General features: G+C 44.2%; 1 protein-coding gene across 3 annotated transcripts in view; it reads left to right on the top strand.

Moving 5' to 3' along the window:
• The first annotated feature begins 13,801 nt into the window (after window positions 1-13,801).
• Window positions 13,802-23,073, top strand: part of PARVB (parvin beta) — a 97,543-nt gene continuing 88,271 nt past the window's right edge. For 2 of the 3 annotated variants that reach the window (XM_073316524.1, XM_073316514.1), the window contains exon 1: window positions 13,802-14,002. In XM_073316524.1, coding sequence (XP_073172625.1) covers window positions 13,888-14,002 — 115 coding nt within the window. In that variant the 5' untranslated portion in view covers window positions 13,802-13,887. Of the gene's footprint in view, window positions 14,003-20,767; window positions 20,830-23,073 lie in introns of those variants that run through there. The other variant, XM_073316551.1, reaches the window with a different exon arrangement.

Here is a 23,073-nt window from a genome sequence, read left to right as displayed (position 1 = left end):
TGACCGTACGGCCACCACTAAGACAAAAACTCTGACTGTGCACGTGGACGCGCACACACCTAGAATGGAATGGACATGAGCAACACATCTTGAAGAACAGCAGTTATGAAAAGGTAGATAACTGGTTTGGGGTGTTTTTTGCTGGCCTCTCTCAGCACCAGCTGCTGGCTCCATCAGTCCCCATGCTGGATTCTGGAACCAGCAGAGCCCCATCCTGGCTGACCAGATCAGTGTGCACTGACGTTGGCTTTGTGCTCGGTGCAGTACCCAGCATCCAGTCAAATTCCTTATAAAATGGCTATGATGTGTGCAAGTTGCTCAAGGTACAGTTCTGGTCCCTGGTGCTTGGTCTTCAGCTGCTTAATCTGTTCCCTGCACTGGTGACTGATCCAGTAAATTTGCAATGCTGCCAGTTTTTTGGCTATTTGCTGATATGCGTGGTCATCCCTGGTATTCTTGCTAAAATGCTGTTGTGCTGACCTCACACCAGAGATTCCCCAAACTCTGACTGCTCCCGGAACCATGAAGCAAACGACTTCTTCTGGTCAGTCTCCACTGGAAACATAAGGTTCTCTGAAAGAGTTTGCTCAGTGGTCAGAAAAAAATGGAAGGGTTAATGCTAACTCACTGAACAAGGAAGCATTTTTGTAGCCCTTTAAACCGGTGATTTATACATCTCTTCAGCTGGAGGTAGGTTGAGATGCTTTTACTTTGTAACCCTGCCCAACAATGTACGACAAGTTGAAAAATAACATCTAATTACTCAACTTATTTTTGTGAAAATCCCTTGGGCTCATTATTGGCTGTATGTGAGCATATATTATCTGAAAGATGGTATCTTCAGCTGTGTTATCCCCTCACATCATGGTAGGGCCATAGTATGGGTGGTCAGCGGTAATGCAGGAGGAATAGTATCACCTTATGAACCACCGCCCCTGGTTCCTCTAGCGGTGAGATCTCTTTAAACTGTTCTATCCAAGTGAAAAGCTGCTCCCTTGCTTTTACACTTGTGACGGCTGGCAGGATCATAGCACAAGATGTGACAAAAGAATAAACTGGCAGGGATTGATTCACATCTTGGAAGCAGGTTTACTATGACATTATTAATAAGGTAATTGCTTTGCAGTTTAAAAAATCCCCACATTTTAAAATTAGATACTTCTAAACAGGAGAACATTACTGGGGCAAATGAGTTAATAAAAACCACTACATTTTAAGCATGATCTAGACCTCGGCTTAATGTCAACGGAAGTACATAGAGGGGGCCAGAGGCCAATACTATGGCACTTATTACTATATGTAAGACAATGCCTGACAAACGAACTATCAGCAATAATTTGTTCTGAAACGTTGATGAGAGAATCTAGCCCACGGGATGGGCAATGTTTGACGAAGGGGGTGTTACGACAGACAGCACCAACCATGAACGTACAGAATCAAAACGGTCTATCTGCCAGTTTTATTACACTTGAATACAAATGTGGACTACGTGTCAGCTTATGCCACTGTGGCTCACATGTAGTTGCTCACCTAACCGGTTCCCTTGACTTCAATGAAGCTTCTTATGCAAACAATGGCTTGCCGTGCTGAATAAGTAATGAAGGAAAATAGTAATACCAACTGCTTATAATGCTTTCTATCCACTGATCTCAAGGGTGGGATTCACAAAGGTACATTGGCACCAAAATCCTGTGTTTAGGCCCTACTGCGATCTGCAAGACTCTTGCTCAGCTGCTGCCTAAGGCTGTAGGAGTCTAAATTTGTGCAGTAAAATTTGTCTAGGTGCTTATGTTTCTGCCTTTGAGCATGTGCACTGCTGCCTCACGCAGTGTAGGGGTGCCTATCTCCTACTTAAGTCCTATAGCAGGGTTTCTCAACCTGTGGGCCAGGACCCAAAACTGGGTTACTAGAATGCTTTGAAAGATTGTGTAGCAGCTCCTGGTGCCTCCTGTCCTATGGGGCTGGGTGGGCTTGCCTTTCTGGGCCAGGCACTGCAACCTATAGGATCCCAGCACCACTCATGTTTAAAGCTGAGCTGTCATGATGATGGGAGTCTGGATAGGCCAAATGTGAGTGACTGGCAGTGCAACTCATAAGCCAGGTCACTACTTCACACTCACAAATTTGATCCAGTTTGGGGGGGCCAAACCTGAGCAATGCTGCAACCCCAAAGGCTGCAATGCCCGGAGTGGAGAGCCAGCCCCACAGCATGGGAGCTGCAGGAGCCGCCACTCGGTGAGGAGTGCTGGGCAGGACCCTGCTCCTCTCCTGGTTCAGATCCAACCAAAACTGCCTCAGGGCCTCCACCCCTAGATTTACTAGGTCACGACAGGCCATAAACATTTACAAATGGGGCCTGAGCCCGAAACAGTTGAGAACCAGTTCTCTAGAGAAATAGGCATTTGTCTGCATAAGTCATGGGCAGGGCCTGATCCACTAGGCATGCTTAGAGGCCACAACTCCGTACAAAATAGTTTGGGGGAGGGAGGAGAACCTCCTATATAACTGTTTGCCCAGTGGTTAGAGCACTCAGCTGAGATGTGGGAGACCATGGGTTCCAGCCCCAGCCCCACCCCCACCTGATAAGAAGGGATTCAAAAGAGATCTGCTAGCTCAGTGGTTAGAGCACTCTCCTGAGAGGTATGTTATATTCCAGTGTGGGGCTCCCTCACTCCTTCCAGCTGAAGTTCCGTTTCAGTTGGATAATTAAGTATTAATTGGGAAAGGGCTCCCAAAAGAGTAAATCATCCTTACTCCATCACGCAGTGGTCAGGGCATCTCCCTGCAAGCCCGTTAGCTGCTAAACTCGGTGAGAGGGGCAGTGCTTAGGCCACACCCCTCCGGTCAACATCTCCCATGGGCTACCTTAGACAGCTCCCCAACTAGCATGCTGGCTTTGTGGATCGCATTCTAAGGCACCTATCACTGCCCTGGCCCCTTGTCATCATATAGGTGCCTAACTCAGCAGCACAGTGGTGTTCCTGTGATTTTCTAGGCCCGTGAAAGTTAGGCACCATGATGCTCAGCATCACTACTCCAAAGTCCCTTTGTGAATCTAGCCCAACGTGCCTTACAAAGAAGGTCAGTATTGGCATCCCAAAATAAACACTTTAAATGACCAGCAGTCTCTTCATACCTGTCCCTACCTTCAGGTTTATGTAGGACAACATGCAGGACTAACTGCCTAAAATGGGTGGGATTCCGAGTGTGTATGATTTTAAACCTGCTCTAAAAGCCCTCTTTTCACAAAGGTTACCGCTGTGTGGGTAGCTATTGCTAGGAGGGTTTTAGCATGATTTCTCTGACCACAGCGTGAGGTTTTAGCATGATTTCTCTTAAAACTGTGAAGCCAAATCTAGAACAGTTTTACAACACTGTCTAGGGTGGTTTGTGCTAGAACCCTATTAGCTACTGCTGTGCTTACAGCAATGTTTCACTGATGCTGGGAATGGCCTTATTATACTGAATGGATACTGTGCCAGTCAGATTAATGTAAGTTAAACAGTGTCCCAGGGGGCGGAAATCAGCCTGCAGCCAGTCAATTTAGTGTATATACAAATAAAATCATCTTTACTTCTATGCATAAGCTAGTCTTCAATTCAATAAAATACACTAACAGGAAAAAAGTATTGGAACTGTAATATTGTCTACTGCAGTGGCTCTTAACCTTTCTAGACAACTGTACCCCTTTCAGGAGTCTGATTTGTCTTGAGGACCTGCAAGTTCCACCTCACTTAAAAACTACTTGGTTACAAAATCAGACATAAAAACACAAAAAAGTATCACAGCACCCTATTACTGAAAAATTGCTGACTTTATCATTTTTACCATATAATTAATAAAATCAATTTCAAACACCATTCCATTGACACTCAGTTTTAATGAGCGCTTCACATACTTTCAAATATTAAACTAAGTAAAAAACTTTTCATACAACTTAAAATAGAGGCAAATGGAAAAACCATGGGGAAAGAACTTTGGGAACATTCAAATGACTCCGCATTGTTAAAGGTACATCCTTTACTTAACATATGCTGAAATCAAAAGCAGATCCTGCACTAAGTTCCAAATGTAATCCTTTATTCCTAATAGGACATATTATATATAGTGGACCAACTTCTGTTGATGAAAGAGACAAGCTTTCAGGCTCCACAGAGCTCTTCATACAAGCTCTGGCAGATTTTCTAGTGAATACTCAGTCAAAGGAATTTCATGGCTGGTGTGCAAGGTAACACTGGAGAAGTGATTTTTCTAGGATATATAATACTGGTATCATTCAGTCTGGAAGATGATTAGAAGACTAATGCACTTTGCCTTCCTGGTGCTCTCATGTCCTATCCTTAGGGGCACCTTGTACTCTGGTTCAAGCTCCTAGGCCTTCCGTATCCTGGATCAAAAAAGCCATCTGTCAGGAAAACTGGCCGTGAACTAAATAATGTTTTTAAGGACTAACAACTAGTAGAATTATAGGGACTTAAGTTATTCATCCCCAATGTAGAAGAGTGGATCATTTGCTCACACCCATTGTGATCTGACTTAGACTTAAGATCTCCAATATTCTAGAATATTTTTCCCTTTGAGAGGCTTATGCCCTGTCTGACAGGGCCAGGTCACACTCCTGTCTTCTCCTTTGTATCCAAAGAGTATTCAGACACTATTCATTGTTAAACCCCACCATGCAATTTATGTCATTACTCTTCCCACCACCCCATTGAGCCATACACAGGGTTGACATCAGTTTTACCTCCATCTTCTACCAAGGGAAGGGCAGTGATCTTTCCACCTGGAGAGCCTTCTTGGTTCTGGCTCTGTTATCTTGCCTCTCCCCAGCACTTTCTTCCTCTGAATTAATGAGCTAATTAGCACTTTGGTCTTCCCCAGCCAATTCTAGGTAGGCAAATCAGGTCCACCCCAGGGGGGTTAATTGGTGCTGAAGTGATCAGAGTGCTGGCTCAGGTGTTGATGCCAACTACTCCATCACACCTTCCCTGTCCTGCTCCCTAATAATCCGATCTCTCCTTCTTTTATATATGCAGCAGCTATTTAGTCCATTTTTGCTCAGTCTCTAAATTTTACCATAATATAATTTTAAATATTATCCCCCCCCACCCAAAAAAGAAAACACAGCTAGATTTGAAGATGTTTGCATACAGTATTTTACATCTCAAGTGTTGTATTTTTCTGATTTGCTGGTATACTTAAGTCAGTGAAGGTTTATATGCTCTTTGGACTGCATGTTTAGCTCATGAGCTTTACTGAGTCATACTTTACTGATTCAACCATATAATCTACTTTACCAGCTACACACCCATTTATTTCAATGGTTGAATGGGATGCTGCTGTACTTAGTTTTCCATGTTGCTAAAAATGATGCATATTTTAATACTTCAGTGGAAACTTTAGCAAATGAAATATGCACTCTGCTAGTCATGCTGCTGATCAACATTTGTTTGTTCAGCAGTTTCTAGTATATATTTTCTGGATTCAGTTACCTTATTTCAATGTATTCAAAGATTGAAAACATCAGTTTGGAAAGCTGCCTCATTTGCTTCAAGCAAATAAGAGGAAATTAGTTCCTTTACTAATTGCATGTTTTTCCCAAAGCTGTATGCAGACCTAAAATTGTGTGAACAAGGTAGGCAGTAAAATGCTTTCTCTAGACCTCCCTAAATTATATTAAAAACTACCACCATATTTGCCTCTTCTTGCAAGTCTCCTTCCTTCCTCAAAAAATATTACAGCAGTATGAGAGTTAACTTTATTTAGGATAGAAAAATACTGAAGAGTGACCAGTATACTCTCTAAGGGTGAAATTCATCTCTCTGTAGACAGCCAATACATCATTTGTGTCCCAACTTAAGGGGTGTGTATAGGCCTTGTGATTGCTTGTAAGCATTTGCATTGTACATTTAAGAAAAAGCCTCATAGGATAAGTATTCCATTTAGTGAAGTGCAGCTTGACTACCAAAGTACATCTACAAACTATTTAAATCTTCCTAGTACAATAGCTAAACCACAGCATTATGTAATTTCACTCCCATATTATGGAAATACTTCTGCTACAATATGCTTGAGTAGTAAAGCTTATTAAGAATCTAATCCAGTGTAATAGACAGCAATGCATGTACTGAAATCTATGAAACACAGGAATGTTTCACCAAGATATGTGTTTTTATTAATGCAATATGCAAACCCACCCCCCCACCCTACCAGCCATAAGAAGAGGAAAAACTAAGTGGAGCAAAGCTGCAAAGTTAACAGCAGGAACAGTGAGAGCAAATGAGACACGACAGTGAAGGCCAATAGAAAGGAAAACAAAGTCTCCGGAGCCGGGATGTTTTGGGAAACCGAGAAGGCCACAGCAAGCTGGTTTGGACTGAAACAAAGAGCACCAGGAACAGAGGTTGTGGAATAGAACACCCCCAAAGGAGCCCTGGGCTTAAAACCCTCCTGAGAGCTGGAGCAATTCAGAGATCAGCAGCAGACCTGGACGGCCTGGGCCCAGGACAAGAACTCCCATCCACCCTTCCCCCCACCCTTCTTCTGACATTACACCCAGGCCTGGCCGGCCTTGGGTAGCGTATGTGAGTATGAAAGTGAATTAGGGCTAGGGGCATTAACGCTTTCTTTCTTCCCCTGAGTGACGTGGGAGTGTTCCCAGCACTCTTTGCTGTTGTTTTATTATTTTATCAATAAAGCTTTAAACTTAGACCCTTGGTGTGCCTTGTCATCTCCTCCCTAAAAGATCCTTGGCCTCAGCCTGATCAACTGACGCCTTCAGGCAGGTTGGTAACAAAAATCTGTCACAAGGGCCAAAGATCAAATACCTCCAGGGCTTGAGGAAGGGATGTCTGATTAAAATAGGGACAATGAGGCATCTAAGAGAGCACAAACTACTTCGTTGTTTTGTGTTTAGGATTACAGTGAATACTGAACAGTAGCACAGCAAGCATGAGGAGCTCCAGAAAATCCTGCAGATTTAAAAAAAACATGTCCATGTGCTAAAGACTTTTGTTTAAAACCTTGTGTATCATAGTGCAGGAGTGACCCTTGAAGAAACAGAGTTCTAGGTTATGGGGTACCTGAGGGAGGATAGTCTAGTGGTTAGAACATGGAAATGGGAGTTTTGAGTACTGGTTACATTCTCACTGTGGCACCATGGGCATTTAGGTCCAGCTCCACAAAGGTATTTAGGTATTTAACCCCCAGTGATTTAAATGGGTGTTAGGCACCTAAGTACCTTTGGGAATCTGGACCTTATTCCCTCTGTGCCTCAGTTTCCTCATCTGTAAAATGGGAATAATAGTTCCCTGGCTCACCAAGGAGGCAGGATGGAGAAAATACTGCAGTAAAAGGTAAATACTGTGGTGGGAGTAAATACTAATAAGTGTTAACGGTAGCCACTGCACTGTGTTTTCCAGCCCAAGCTTTCCAAGTGTTTTAGCAGTATTAATGGATTAAGCTGAAGAGTTCCCTTATGAGGTAGGCATTATTCGCATTTAAACAAATGAGATGGAGGCCTAGAGAAGTAAAGTGTCCTACTTAAAGAAAGGAAGTCTGATGGAGCTGGGAACAAAAACCAGGGCTCTTGTTCCAAGTCATATTCCTTAACCACATGAACCATCCTTTCCCTGGGAGGAAGAGAAATTGACTGAAATACTGTATAATATTATATAATTGTTACATGTATCTGCTTAACAACCAAGACATATACCTAATGTAACACAAGAGGGTACTTTTATCATTAAGGGCCAAATTCAATTAAATATTTTGTTTACTGACCACCTCAGCTCACATCTGTTAAGTAGAGGGGCATATGACCAAGTGGCAGGCCTAGAGGACCTGAGTTCTAGTCTTTGCTGAGCAGGGTACTTGATAAGATGATGACAGGTATGGAGCTCCTGAGTTCTACTTTTGCTGAATACGGAGATTTTTGACAAGTCACTTGTCTTCTGTGATTCTGTTAACCCCAGAGAGATAACTAGCTAAAGAGCAGAAAGCTCAGTGTGAACCAAATGCTACATCTGGAACTGAGGTTGTGGAAGTGACTTTGCCACTTATCCCCTTGCCACTGACCAATGCCAGTTTTCACAGACTCCCAAGTATATCTTGGGCTCCATCATGCCATGACACCGTATCACTAAGTAAGCATGTTTTACACCATGATTCAAATATCTTGACAATTTGGTTCTGTAGGCCAAATATTTCATGTCTGCTTTCTCATCCAGTAACCACACTGTTAACTACCTGTACTGTAACCTGGATGTTTTTAGTTGTTACTGCCTGCATTTAGGTCCTGATCCTGCAAAGACTAATATGCTTGCAATGTGACTAGTCAATGTGACTGCTCATGGTGGTAAAATGATGCACACGCTTACGTCTTTGCAAGATGTGTGATTTAGTAGCCATGCTTTTAATATGAAAATCACAGGCAAAAGTAATTAAATTTATTAGAGGTTGTAGTTTCCAAACAAACATATTTACTAAATGGCAAACCTAAGAAATTCATTACAATTGCAAAGCTTAAATGAAATGTTTTATTATATAGCAGTATTGACTTCATGAGTTGTCTATATTCAGAATGTATAACAGTAAAATATTTACTCTTGATCACTCCCACTAACTGAGATAATTGAAAGCCAGGTTGAAAACACTGCCTGATTCACAAGGACAATAGGAGGCTTAAATAAAGGGGCACTGTAAACTTGAAATCCAGTCAATTTAAAAAAAGTTAAAAGTAGCTCATGGGTCTCCACTTGTAATTGAGATCTGCTGTCAGTTTTAGTGCTTTTTAAAGACCCTATTTTCATTTAAAATGTTTCTCTGCTCTGTTGATTTGTGAAAAATTCACACAAACAGGAGCAGGTGCCTAAACTTATGCAACGAACACCATGAAATTGACTATACAGAAAGTCCAGTCAAATACACAAAGGAAACAAACCAAAGCAATAGAGGAATTTAAAAAAAGCTCTCATCTTTCAGTTACAGCCACATTAGATGTTACTTGTAACAATAGCAGGGGAAAGATTTTCAGTAGGGCTGTCGATTAATCGCAGTTAACTCATGCGATTAACTAAAAAAAATTAATCATGATTAAAACAATCGCAATTAATCCCAGTTTTAATTGCACTGTTAAACAGTAGAATACCAATTGAAATTTAATAAATATTTATGGATGTTTTTCTACATTTGCAAATATATTGATTTCAATTACAACACAAAATACAAAGTGTACAGTGCTCACTTTATATTATTTTTATTTACAAATATTTGTACTGAAAAATGATAAAAGAAATAGTATTTTTCAATTCACCTCATACAAGTACTGTACTGCAATCTCTTTATCGTGAAAGGTTTCAGAGTGGTAGCCGTGTTAGTCTGTATCAGCAAAAAGAACAAGGAGTACTTGTGGCACAAGTATTCCTCGTTCTTTTTATCATGAAAGTGCAATTTACAAATGTAGATTTTTTTTTTTTGGTTACATAACTGAACTCAAAACCAAAACAATGTAAAACTTTAGAGCCTACAAGTCCACTAAGTCCTACTTCTTGTTCAGCCACGCTAACAGAACAAGTTTGTTTACATTTATGGGAGATAATGCTGCCCGTTTCTTATTTACAATGTCACCTGAAAGTGAGAACAGGCATTCACATGGCACTTTTATAGCCGGCATTGCAAAGTATTTACATGCCAGATATACTAAACATTCGTATGACCCTTCATGCTTTGGCCACCATTCCAGAGGACATGCTTCCATGCTGTTGATGCTTGTTAAAAAAGCCCTAATTTTCAGAGAGAAGTGGGATTGTTAAATTAACAACAATGTCCCTTTATATTTATAAACTGCTCTGAGTTACTTCAGTGAAAGTTGCTATAGAAACACAAACTACTGAGCCAGATTACCCCCAATTACCATAATCCCCTCCTATAACTTCCATTACTTGTACAAAGTTTAAAACAGAAACAAACTGCACCTTGTTCTCTATTTCTCCATATGCAAAGAGTTCATACTGCTTGTCCTTTCTTTCACACACACCCTGCATACATCTGAGCTGATCTCTATTTCCTCTCCACTTCCACTTGGTCAGTGACAGCCTTGACACCCCTTTTGTCTCTTGCTCTGACATATGCCTTAGGGCATTCTTCCATGCTGCCCTGTCCTGTTGGAAGGCCCTTCCAAAATCGGTGAGGCCCCTCCGCCCTCTCAGTGTTCAGATTGCTCCTCAAAAACTCTGCTGCATCACCTAAAGAAATACAAGTGTCCCCATTTGAAAACATTGTATGTAAACCACAAAGCATTATGTTTGCCTAATGAGTCACCACCCAGTCATATCTCAGAAACATGTCTCCTCCTCTTCCCTCCCCATCCTCTCAGTTTCTCATTTCACTGTATATTTCATCATTAAGGTCCCAATCTTGCAATTGTTCTGCATGAGTGGATCCCTGTGCAAAGCCCCATTGACTTCTGTGAGGCTCCCTGTGGAGGGAAGTGTCTGCTCTGTGACATTACCCAGGGTACAATCTGGACAGTTGAACAGCTGTGTCCCCTTAATTCTCTAGCCTGGGGTGCCTTTTACATTGCTGTACTGTCCGAACATCCACTTCTGGCCTGCTCATACAGACTTCAGCAAATTCACTCCCAGTCAAATACATGAGCACTCTGACCACCCATCACTCGTGAATTACATACAAGGCAACAGCTGTGAATTCTTAGTCCCAACCTTGTTGCTCCAGAAATGTACAGTCCAGCATGCTACTGAACAACGCAAGTTCATAGAAAGTCTGTCATTTCATCAAAGGAAAATGATATATGCACCAGCTTTATTTTCCCAAATGGAGTTTCCCACACATTTTAATCCAAACACACTTGTGAAGACAAAAGAATAAGATAAGTTTATTAACTATAGGAAAGATAGATTTTAAGTGATTGCAAGTGATGATGCATAAACATCAGGATTGGTTACAAAAGAAAATAAAAGTAATACACAAGGTATCTGAACTTAAAAACAGAAGCCTTCCTCACCATATGCTGTAGTAAATTTCACAGGCTGCATTTCCTTTCAGTCTTGGACCACTTCCCCTCTTAGTTCAGTTCTTTGAGAGTCATTGATGTCATGAGCAGAGAGATGGGAGGAAGAGAGGTGAAGTCAACTGTTTTCCTCCCTCTTTATAATTCAATTTCTTATGCTCGAATCATCCTTGCTGAGCATCTGGACATAAGGTTTGAGTCTCCTTGTGATTAAATGTAAATTTCTTGTTCACACCTTGTCCCCTGCTGGAGGATGGCCGCTTAAGTAGGTGATGGCCCTTTAACACCTATCCGGGGTGCTAGTATGTCTTTGTCTCTGAAAAACTGGTTTATGGGTGCTACCAAAATGACAACATATTTCACTAATAGTCATACAGTAGAATCTTATAACTTCTCATAGAGTGTGGCTACACATATAACAAGGTAATATTCTGAAGATTATGACTTTTCAAATGATCCCTCACAAAGCATACTTTGTACAAAATTCATCATAGTCTTGTAAAAGTATAATAGTATAGAGCAGGGGTGGGCAAACTTTTTGGCCCGAGGGCCACATCTGGGAATAGAAATTGTTTGGCAGGCCATGAATGCTCACAAAATTGGGGTTGAGATGTGAGTGGGGGTGAGGGCTCTGCTGGGGGTGCAGGCTCCGGGGTGGGGCCAGAAATGAGGAGTTCACGGTGTGGGAGGAGGCTCCGGGCTGGGGTGGGGGAGTGAGGTCCGGGGGGTGGTGGTGTGAGGGCTCTGGCTGGGGAGTGCAGGCTCCTAGAGGCGCTTACTTCAAGAGGTTCCCAGAAGCAGCGGCACGTCCCTTCTCTGGCTCCTACCTGGATGTGTGGCCAGGTGGCTCTGCGTGCTGCTCTGTCCGCAGGCACCGTCCCTGCAGCTCCCATTGGAGCACCGGAGGGGGCCATTGGAGCATGTAGGAGCTAGAATGGGGCCATGCTGCGGCTTCCAGGAGCCACATGGTGCGACCCCCAACCCTGCATCCCGGCTGGAGCACCGGAGCGCGCTCCCCAGCAGGGGCTCGCAGGCCGGGTTAAAATGGCTAGAGGGCCGGATCCAGCCCACGGGCTGTAGTTTGCCCACCCCTGATATAGACCGTCACATGCTCACTTGGAACAGAGTGCAGGATTGGAGCCTAATGCATGTGCTAAATGCTAAGCACCTGAGCAGTTCCATTGAACTCAATGGAATTTTTAAATTAAACATGTACATAAAACTTGGCAGGATTAGAGCCTAAGATTTGTAACCTCTGTGGGATCTGTATTTGTGTGTTCTGTGAAGCACCTATTCACACTTATGGGGGCTATAAACTGGTAAGTAATAAGTACATCTTTCAGCAGGATCATGAGTTACTTTGCCTTGTAGCCTTTCTTTATTAGAATCGAATATTTATATAGAAGTAGTGGGCAGAGACCTGCAGCTGGGCTCTGCATCCCTTGTGGTAGGTGCTGCACTAATACACAAGGCATGGTTCCTGTTCCAGAGTCAATGACCTCCGCCCTATAATAAAATCTGCACATCTGTGTCCATGGGGAGTCTCTCTGAAATCAATGGGGTCCCAGCAGGCACAAGCATCTGCCCTCATGGAGCTCATTGGAGGATTGCTGCCTAAAGTGACAAGAGACACAGGCAGGGTGGGAGAGGAGACAGTAACATATAGACTCAAAAAGAAAAGGAGAACTTGTGGCACCTTAGAGACTAACCAATTTATTTGAGCATAAGCTTTCGTGAGCTATAGCTCACTTCATCGGATGCATTCAGTGGACTGAACATCTCCACTAAATGTCCACTGAATGCATCCGATGAAGTGAGCTGTAGCTCACGAAAGCTTATGCTCAAATAAATTGGTTAGTCTCTAAGGTGCCACACGTCCTCCTGTTCTTTTTGCGAATACAGACTAGCACGCCTGCCACTCTGAAACACATATACTGTTTGCAAGGCAGGGTGGTCTAATGAATGGGGCACTGGACTGGGGAATAGGAGATTTGGGGACAGATCCTCAGCTTGTGGAAGCTGTCATAACTACTTTGATTGTAATAGAGCTGTGATAATTGCCACCAGCTGAGGTGCTGCCCCTAGGCTGTATTCCCAGTTCTGCCACCGATTTTGGGCAAATGACTTCACACCTCTGTGCCTGAACCCCTCCCTTGTCCTGCCTGTTTCCATTGTCAGCTCTTCAGGGCAGGGGGGCTGGCTCCTCAGTGTGTGTGTGGTGCCTACATCTCAGAGGGGTCCTCTAAGAGCTCATGTCTTTCTTCCACACACATCTACACGTTTGCAATATGTGCCAGCCCCATCTCCTCATCTGGCTAATAAAGCGTGCTAAGGAAACCCAGGCAGACCAAGCAGTGGAGGGACACCTGGATTATGGATCTTCCTTGACAGGATTTTTTTTTTGGGGGGGGAGGGGGGGTTCAGCGCACGTGTGGGATTTTTGTGTGGGTCAGCCCCATACCACAACCCCAAGCCTACAGTCCAGCTGACACAGGCGCGGTTTAACCACCCTCGTGTGCGTTTCAGCCCGCCAGGATTTCATTGCTCGCTCCCCGCAAGCAGCGGGGCTGCTCCCCAGCCGGGTAGGGGGAGCCCTCTGACTGCCTGAGCGAGGGGGCTCCCCTGGACTTCCACGCCAGGGCAGGGCGCTGTGGCAGGCTGGAAAGCGGCCGGTCCCTGCAGCTCCCAGCCCGCCCCTTTCCCGGTGCGCGTGTGGGGCTCACACACACACACACACACCCACACGCCGCCCGGCCCTCCCCTCCCCTCCCCTCCCCTCCCCCGCCGCTCGCCCAGCCCGGCCAGACAAGGACACGCTTCCCCAGCCCGCTGCCGCCGCCTGCCCCGGGACAAGCCAAATGTCCTCGGCGCCCCTCCGCTCGCCCACCCTGCGGCCCCACAGGATGAAGAAGGACGAGTCTTTCCTGGGCAAGCTCGGCGGGACCCTGGCGAGGAAGAAGAAAGCGAAGGAGGGTGAGTCAGGCGGGGGGGGACAAAGTGAATCAGAGCAACGTGACTCGCAGCAGCTGCTGCGGGCTCCCCCCCCCCCCGCCCAGCTGGCCAGGGAAACGGGGGCAGGGACGCTTTGGAACAACCCCCCCGCCCCCCCCCTTTGTTATTTCCATGGGCTTGAGGGCAGCGGAGGGGGGCCGAGAGCCCGCAGGCAGGTCTGGCGCCCCGCTGGGGCGGTGCGTGCCAGGGCCTGGCCCGCAGGGGCGGGCTGCGGAGAGCGCGCTCGGCAGAGGCGGCCTGGTAGCGCGGCGGGGCTGGGGGGCGCTCGCAGTCGGGGGCGGGGGGGGGAGCGGTCGCAGCTCAGCTTGGTTGCGGGGGCGCCGCTGCTCAGTACAGACCGGCCCTTGCGTAGCCAGTGCTAACGTCAAAGGCTGCAGGGTCGTGCCCCGGCTCTCACAGAAAGCGCTGAGGCTCTAGCTTGCCGAATATTGGAAACCCCCCCCCCCCTTCACTGCTTACTACCAGCTCTTCCTTTATTTGCTCCTCGTTCACTTAGGCAGGACGAGCCGCTTCCACTTCTTTTTCTGTCTAGTTTTGCTTCCCAGCTCCCATGCTCTTGCACGTGGGCTCTCAGTGAGGAGTGATAAGCCCGGACACTTTTTTTCTGTTGGAAAATGAGCTCATCGTTGGGAAAAGGCTGAGAGCCACTGCTCCAGCACAATGCTGTGGTGTTGGGGTTGCAAACAGTGCAAGAGACCCTGTAAATCCCGCCAGCTGTTTTCCAGAGCTGGTCTACATGCTGTTTTGCTACAGGCCTACCTGTTTTGGCTAGGGGTGAGACGGGATCCCTTTCCTCGCTGCAGTGAGTGTTTGCAGTGCCGTGCTACCATGGCGCAGCTGCTGTGTTGCAGCTGTGCTGCAGGTGTGATTTAAGTGTAAACCTAGCCCTAGTGTGGACACAGTTGTGCTGGTATAAGGGCCAGGTCTGCACTATAAAGTTTTGCTGGCATTGCTATATTGGTCACTACTTTTACTAGTATAGTTTATTTCTCTTGGAGTGAGGGGGACCTGGAATAGGCTATGCCAGCTAACGCACAGTTTTGTTCATATAAATTGCATCCACACTAAGGCCTGGTCTAAGCTAGAAAATGAAATTGGCTTAACTACATCAGTCAAAGGTGTGAAAAATCCACACCTCTGAACAATATAGCTAGGTCATTTTAAGTCTCTTTGTAGACAGTGCTAGGTTGACAGAAGAATTCTTTCCTTGATCTAGCTGCCTCTTGGGGAGGTGAGTTACCTACGCTAACAGGAGAACCCCTCCCATCAGCATAGGTAGTGTCCATTTTAACTATGGACAAACCCTCATGGCGGTGATACTGCTTTAATTGTATCAGAATAGTTAAAATGATGCAACTTTTATGTAAACAAGAAGATACTGTAATTAGATTTTGTAGAACTAGTTTTAATTCTTTATAAACTAAACTTAAATTTTCCCCTAAACTAATTGACAACGTCCCTTTTAAGGATAACTCACTTTCTTGCCCTTTGATTCTTTGACTCTGAATGCATGTCTAGTCCTATATAGGAGGTATCCCTCAGCATCATCATCCTTACTCTCAAACAACTGATATCTGGTAGCAGGAAATCCGAGTGTCATTTCCTTATGTTTGAATCTAATTTTTACGTTCTTGCTAATCAGAAAAAAGAAAAGGAGTACTTGTGGCACCTTAGAGACTAACCAATTTATTTGAGCATGAGCTTTCGTGCTCAAATAAATTTGTTAATCTCTAAGGTGCCACAAGTACTCCTTTTCTTTTTGCGAATACAGACTAACATGGCTGTTACTCTGAAACCTTGCTAATCAGAGACATTCTTGGCTCTGGTCTAGATTAAGATTGGAGGTGAGGGGGAAGGGGATAAATCACTTAATTTGAAACTCCTTTCACTTAACTATTGAAATTGTACAAAGAAAAGGATGCATCCGATGAAGTGAGCTGTGACTCACGAAAGCTTATGCTCAAATAAATTTGTTAGTCTCTGAGGTGCCACAAGTACTCCTTTTCTTTTTGCGAATACAGACTAACACAGCTGCTACTCTGAAACCTATTGAAATTGTGTATGTTTTAATTACACTTAATTATTCTATGAACAGCAATTAACTGTACATTTTTTTTTAAAATATAAATGTTTGGCATCCAAACTTGGATCAAAGGAGATGTTGCTAGGCCATACCAAACCACAACCCGGGAGAAGAAAAGGCATTTCCTTTGATTAGTATACTTTTTTAATCCAGAGTTTCTCAGACCTTGTCCCACTGTTCCATTTCTGAGGTACTGAAGGAATATAGTCACAACGTCCCCTGATATAAGTCAATTTCAAAATATACAACTAAGTTTTTGGTTTTTGAAGGTGACTCTTTGAGCCTAAATAGGTTGCCAGCATCACTTTTAAACAAACAATTTCCACATTGTAAGATTGTATTTTTCAGGACATCTGCTGCTGCAGTCACTTTTAGATGAGGCCAAATGCATGTTTTGCTGAGCTTGCCCATTATTTTGCCAACTCTTGTAGTGGCCACAGCTCCCGCTGGCTATAGAATTCTTATTTTAATTATTGTCTTTTGTATCAGATGGAAACTGCTTGAGTTGTATTGCTTTTCTTGATGGGAAGGAAATCTAAATTTGTGACTCTTTCCTTTAAATGGGATGAATGGAAATGAAGAAAAAAAAATTTCCACAGACCTGTGTAGTTACCAACAATTTGTTTATTTCATGTTTACGTTCTGGCGGGGCCAGCATTATGACTTTGAGTGCATGGAGGTTATTCACTGTAAAGGGAAGTGGCTTCCATTCCTTTAGCTTCTTCTGCCTTCTTCCCTACACCAGCCAGCTATTTCTTTCAACCCGCCAAGGCACAAATGCAGTATGTGACAAAGATCCAAAATGAAAGACTCCAAAAATGCACATACAGGAAACTTGAAAGCAAATGTTGGGTTTCATTTCTTTCATATAAATAACCTTCTCTCTAACCTTAGTTTAATGATTCCAGTGTTGCAGACTCCAAGCATTTAAAAATCATGAGTTGCATCTAAACAATTCATGAGATTGGCGTAAAAATAATGGGATTTTTTTTTTTTAAGTGTTGGGTTCTTTTTCTTTGCCTCCTGGTTTTTGATGCTTTTTGGGTGCACATTTTCAAGCTTTGCTCTGCAAACATCAGGGCTAGAAACTACCTTTTTAAAAATAAAAGCTGGGATTCTCCCCGAGTGATACACCTCTAGGAACTACAGATTTACACACACCAAAAATTGTGAGACTCAAGATAACGTTGCCAGAATTCACAGACTCATGGAAACGTAAGACTGGGAGGGACCTTGAGAGGTCATCTACATTGTCAGTACTTTGTTTCTGGATAGTTCTGGTCTAAATTTTCATTAATAATGTGAGAGGGCATGGAATAGAGGGAACTTTAAGACTAAAATGAGTGCCGTCCCTTGAAATGAGATGTTTGAAAAGTATGTGGTCAATCCCATTCATCTATGGTTGGGAATGTGGGAAATTGCTCACCAGAAATTATTGATACAGGGGCTCTCCCAAAACATATGAGTTAGTGTAATGCCAACGGAGTTACATATCCAGCAGTGGTCAAAATTAATGAGGCCTATTACCAATAGCCTGTATTGGGGATAGTATATTCGAAAAAGTGCCTTTTGGTGAATAAGATGTAGTCTTGGAGTCTGTAGTTGGTTTTTTAACATTAGATACAATTTTGTATTCCATTGGGTCAGAGATAGTTGTGTATCCAAATCTCTATTCCAAGCATCTCTGAAACGATCAGTTTTTAGCAGAGACAAGATGGGTGAGGTAATATTTTTTTTTATTGGCCCAATTTCTGTTGGTGAGAGAGACAAGCTTGGCATACAATCTTTGGCAGAATTTTTTGGACCAGAAAATCATAAAAGGATACTGTTGGCAGAGTAAATCCGGGAAGTTTCCTCCAAAACCATGGAGGTTCTGGAGTTCCCAATGCATCTGGTCCAAATACATTCATAAGTAAATGCTTTAGCTGGAGATATGTCCATGCTCTGGAGCAGGGCAAGCCAAATTGTTGCCAAAGATCTACAAATGGTTTAAAGTTATCATTGGCAATTAGCTGCGACATAGTCATCATTCCTCTGCCCATCCAATCCCTCCACATGAAAGTTTTGCCAACGATTTTCAGGCTAAGGATTGCTCCATTGGACTGCCTCTATATGGAAAAATGGATGGAAGCAGAACCTCCTAGCCAAGTTTGACCAAGCTTGCCTCACAGCTGTTGTTGTGGGAGCTCTGGAGCCATCAAATCTATAATAATTTGATCCTACAATGCCTGAACGGGAGATGGGGTGTACCAAAAAATTACACTCCTTTAACTCCCAATCCACTGATGTTCTGTACTGAGCTTAATTCCTCCTGCTGCTCTGCGGTTAGCTAGAGTTTGTTTATTTAATTTAGATTAAATTATTTGAAAAGATGCCTATCCAAGGCTTTAGGCACTTTGACACCTCATTAATAATACATTGAAATCCCAGGAACATTAAAGTAATAATTTCAACAGGAATTCAGCCAGCCACCTACAAAAACTCCTTTCTCTCCTTTTGTCATTGTGTGAGCATACCCTCAGCCCTCTCTGCAAACCCTCTCAAACAGATGGTTTTTGCAGCCTACCTTGAAGGATACCAAATTCAGGCTATTCTGGACCAAAAGTGTGTATATGGGGCATTCCACAGACCCACAGCCTTCGGAGAGAACACCCTGCCAGCTGTCCCTTCTCTTTTCTAACAAGGGGGATCCAGCTCTAGCACTCCTACTGCCAGCAGCTGTGACAGTATGGCACAGGGAGAGAGGTGGTCCCTCAGGTAGGCCAGTCCCAAGCATTTAGCACTTTATAGGTCATTAACCAACACTCCATCTGAAGACCAATGGGCAGCCAGTTTAGATCCCAAAGCACTGGTTAATGTGTAGCCCACATAGGGGGCATGTTGCAGTCATCTAATCCTGAGGTGACAAAAGCATGGATCGCTGTTCAAAGTCCACATCTGAATGAAATGACCAGACGTGGATGGCAAAAAACTGACATCTCGCACCACTTGTCCCGTAAACAAGGGTGATGTGAGAATAGAGCTGGTGAAGAGCGCACCTAGGGGGCCGCCTCACCAGTGGTGAAGGACAAAAGAGCAAACCATAAAGGGATTGCTTTTTGGAGGAACAAGGTTTCTTGTTTGACACTTTTGACAAACAAGACCACTTTGACACTTCCTGGCCTCTGACACCACGGGCTAACTCCACGTTTCGAATCTTACCATCACCTGTGCCACACAGCCTGGCTGACCGGAAGTTTCCCACCGAGAGATTCTCATCTTAGTGATCTCTTACTTTGCTGGCTTCTCACCGCAACAGGAGCAGCTGACTCAGTCATAACATGTTACTGATCCCCCATCTAAATCCCTCAACACAAATGTAATAGGGTGGTCTGCCCCTTAAAGGGCCAATGAGGTCAGAGATCAGCCAGCCCTGTGCTGGAAGAGGAGCCTAGCAGGCAAGTGCTGGGAATCAGCTGGCCCGCTTGGCAGTGTTAGATGATTGGGCCTAATGATTACCAGATAGGGGATGCAGCTGAAGCCTGGGAGGTGATGAGTCTTGGCTCAGTGGAGGTGCTGACTGCTAACGGTATGTCTATGCTGCAATTAAACATTCGTGGCTGGCCAGTTTCAGCTGACTTGGGCTAAGGGGCTGTTCAATTGCAATGTAGACTTTCGGGTTTGGCCTGGAGACTGAGCTCTGGGATCCTCCCCCCTCGTAGGGTCCCAGAGGCCGGGCTCTAGACCGAGCCCGAATGTCTGCACCGCAATTGAACAGCCCCTTAGCCCAAGCCCCATGAGCTGGAGTCAGCTGACACAGGTCAGCTGCAGGTTTGTAATTGTAGTGTAGACATAGCCTAAACTGCCAGGGCCCCCCACAATCTGGTTTGAGAATAGGACTGTTGTTTCGTTTGTCACTCAGCATTTCTTGTGTTGGACAATAAATAGAGTCTTTAGGTAAGGGCTATGAACTGATCTGTGTGTGGCTTGTTATCTTTCCCTGGCTGGTGACTGAGTTTACAGACCTACACTAAATGATCCACTATCTTTTTTAACGCTTTATTTATTTAGGAATTAACAGATCTTAGCTATGTAAATATCGGAGACAATACAATCATCTTTCCAACAGTGATCTTTTGTTAGAGAAACTTTACACAGTAATATAACAACCAGATCTCTCTATTTAACAACATGTTTTGTTACAGAGTGAGCACCATTTTGCTTCCCATGGCATGAAATGATCCAGTATTTAAAATAAAACAAAAACCCTAACGTTCTTCCCCTGTCCCTTGCAGAGCGTAATGCTGATTGAGAGAATGACTTCTGAGGACAGATCTACGCTTAAAGTGCTGCATTGGCGCAGCTGCATTGACTGTACTGTTTAAGTGAAGATGCTCCTGTGCCAGTGGGAGAAGCTCTTCTGTCCACATAGTGCTGTCTGCCCAGGGAGTCAGGTCAGTATGACTGTGTCGCTCAGGGGTCTGGATTTTTCACACCCCTGGGCGACTTGGTTATACCAATATAGGTCTGTAGTGTAGACCTGGCCTGAGTAAACAGCAGGAAAATCCCTTTCAGCAAGAGTTCATGTGCTTTCAGATTAGTTCAGATGCTTACATTTTGTGCTCTGGCTGGTGTTTGCTTCCCCGAAGCCTGGGCCTGGACCTCAGCTGATCATTTAAAGGAGTCGTTTAGCTGGTGAACTTCTTCCATTGCCAAAACCTAGCAGGTCAGTATTTCCCGTTGCATCACAATTGTCATTCTTGGTGGCAGTCTTGTCTGCTCTGGGGATTTGCTCTGGCTACAGCCATTGCTGGTCTGCAGATTTCAAGCAGGGGTAACTTATAAGTGGTGTTGACTGTCTATACCAGAGGTTTGCACTGGTGCAGCTATGCTGTAGACAGGTCCAAAGTAGGGCCAAGGCCGAGCTGATAGCTCAGCCCTGGAGACATTAGGCATCAGGGTTGAGGCATGTACTGGGGTGGTGCATGGAATCCTGCACTCCTGCTGCCTTTGCTGTAACTTTTAGTCTGATGTGTGTCGTCTTCATTTTATGACCAGGGGTACAGAGTGCCAAATAACTGCAAGCGGCTGGGCACTGTTGTGGTATTTCTTGCCAAACAGGAAACCTCTTGAGTTCACCTGTTTCTTGCAAATCCTGGAGGTGGAGCTTGAGACAGGGTTCCACTAAGCAGTGCGTACGGTGTCTTGGCGTGGTGTTCTGTGTGTTTAGAGTGTTACCAGAGACCAGTGTTGTTAGATCTTGCTGTTTAACGTCACTCACTATGTGAAGGGATCATATTGTGTGTAATTTGGAAGCTTGTGTTTAAATGTAGGTGGCAATGGATTCATCAGTGTAGGGAGCGGAAAATAAGTGGGGCCCTGATCCCTCAATCCTTGTACGTGCAAGTAGCCCCATTGAAGTTAAGGGGACTGCTTGGATAAGGAGGTACTACTTTTACGAGTAAGAGCTGCAGGATTGAGCCCTTCCCTAGCTACAATAGTGATTCTGAGCCTCTTCCTCAATGATGCTCTGCCTTTCTGTGTCTGTGAACTGGATCTTGTGTCTTGTTGATGACTGTGGGAGTCCCTCCCATCCGTGTTCCATAGAGTCACGTTCCATAGCAGGAAACAACTAATACTGTAGCTCTTCTTGTATCCTCCTTATCTTGTTAACAAGGCACTCTGTGTCCCTTTTGTTTCCTGCCTGGCCGGATGTTTGCTCCTCCTCCCGTTTCAAAGTTCTTCCCCTCTTGGCCACCATTGTGTGCCATGTGGAAAAAATGAGTAAAAACTCTTGCCGCAGGGCTCTGCAGTGACATTTCTGACAAATGATTGCAAACCTCAGGGCCAGTTTGGAGGATCATATTTCACAGCTGCAGTACAATTGAAATGCCATAGCCATGAAATGCAAACTTTAAGTGGAAGAACAGACCAGACAATTCGTACATCATTTCAACCATTGGGTCTGCAGCACTAGTGTTCCTAAATAAAGAGCAAATTAATAATAAAATGGAAAATGTTCTAGGTATTAAATGCCATATTTCACCAATGTTGTGTATTAGATAACCCATTATTTGTGCAGGATACTTCCAGTTCCAGTAGCTATTTAAGAAAAGCATTGGCGGTAGATAGAGCACTAGAATGGGAACGTTGAAACCTGAGTTCTGTCCCTGGCTCTGGCACCGACCTGCCTTTTGACAGCACTTCACCTCTCTCTGCTTTGGTTTCCTCCGGTGTAAAGTAGGGAGAATGATACTTAGTTCGCTTCTTGTAAACTCATGAGATCCGTGGATGAAAAGCACTGTAAGAGCCAAGTGTAATTTATTGTTCATCTATGCCCAGCGAGGTATTCTGAGGTAATGGAAGAGTGGCACACAGCTTTCAGTGTCAGAGTTGGAAACACTGATTTCTAGTTGATCTGCATATGAAAGGGTGATATATTAACAAAAAGAAAGAGAGAGACAGCGCAGAATCTTTGGTCTGCACTTGGTTAGCTTTTATGATCCATTTACACAGCATCACTGCTGCTCATATCTATATAAAGTTAAATAAGTAGATCAATGGTGGAATGAAAGCTGGTTAAGCAGAAGTGATTGTTTTTAGAAGGGGAATTTACATGTTTTATGTTGTTAGAGTTATACTTTTAAAATGATACATGTACCTATATAGAGGCAGGTGACATTCCTGCCTTGATAGACACACACTGGATTGAGTCCAACTTATTGCCCTTCCTAGTGTTTCCTTAAATAACAACAAACATGAATTTGCTTCTGAGCTTGGCTGTTCATAGGATTCTACCATTCAGGGCCCCTCTGCCCCTGCCACTAGTTCCCTCTGCATTGGGTCAGGTCTAAACTTTAAAGTTTTGCTGGCATAGCAGTGTCAGTTAGTGAGGAGTGTATTTTTGTTGTTGTTGCTTTTTTTAAATGATGTAGCTATGCTGGCAATGCTTAGGGTTGCCAACTTTCTA

This window comes from Lepidochelys kempii, chromosome 1 (assembly GCF_965140265.1).
Source record: "Lepidochelys kempii isolate rLepKem1 chromosome 1, rLepKem1.hap2, whole genome shotgun sequence".
In the NCBI taxonomy this organism is placed as follows: domain Eukaryota; kingdom Metazoa; phylum Chordata; order Testudines; family Cheloniidae; genus Lepidochelys; species Lepidochelys kempii.
Note: the sequence above shows the minus strand (reverse complement) of the source record. Positions and strands in the feature narration are given on the sequence as shown.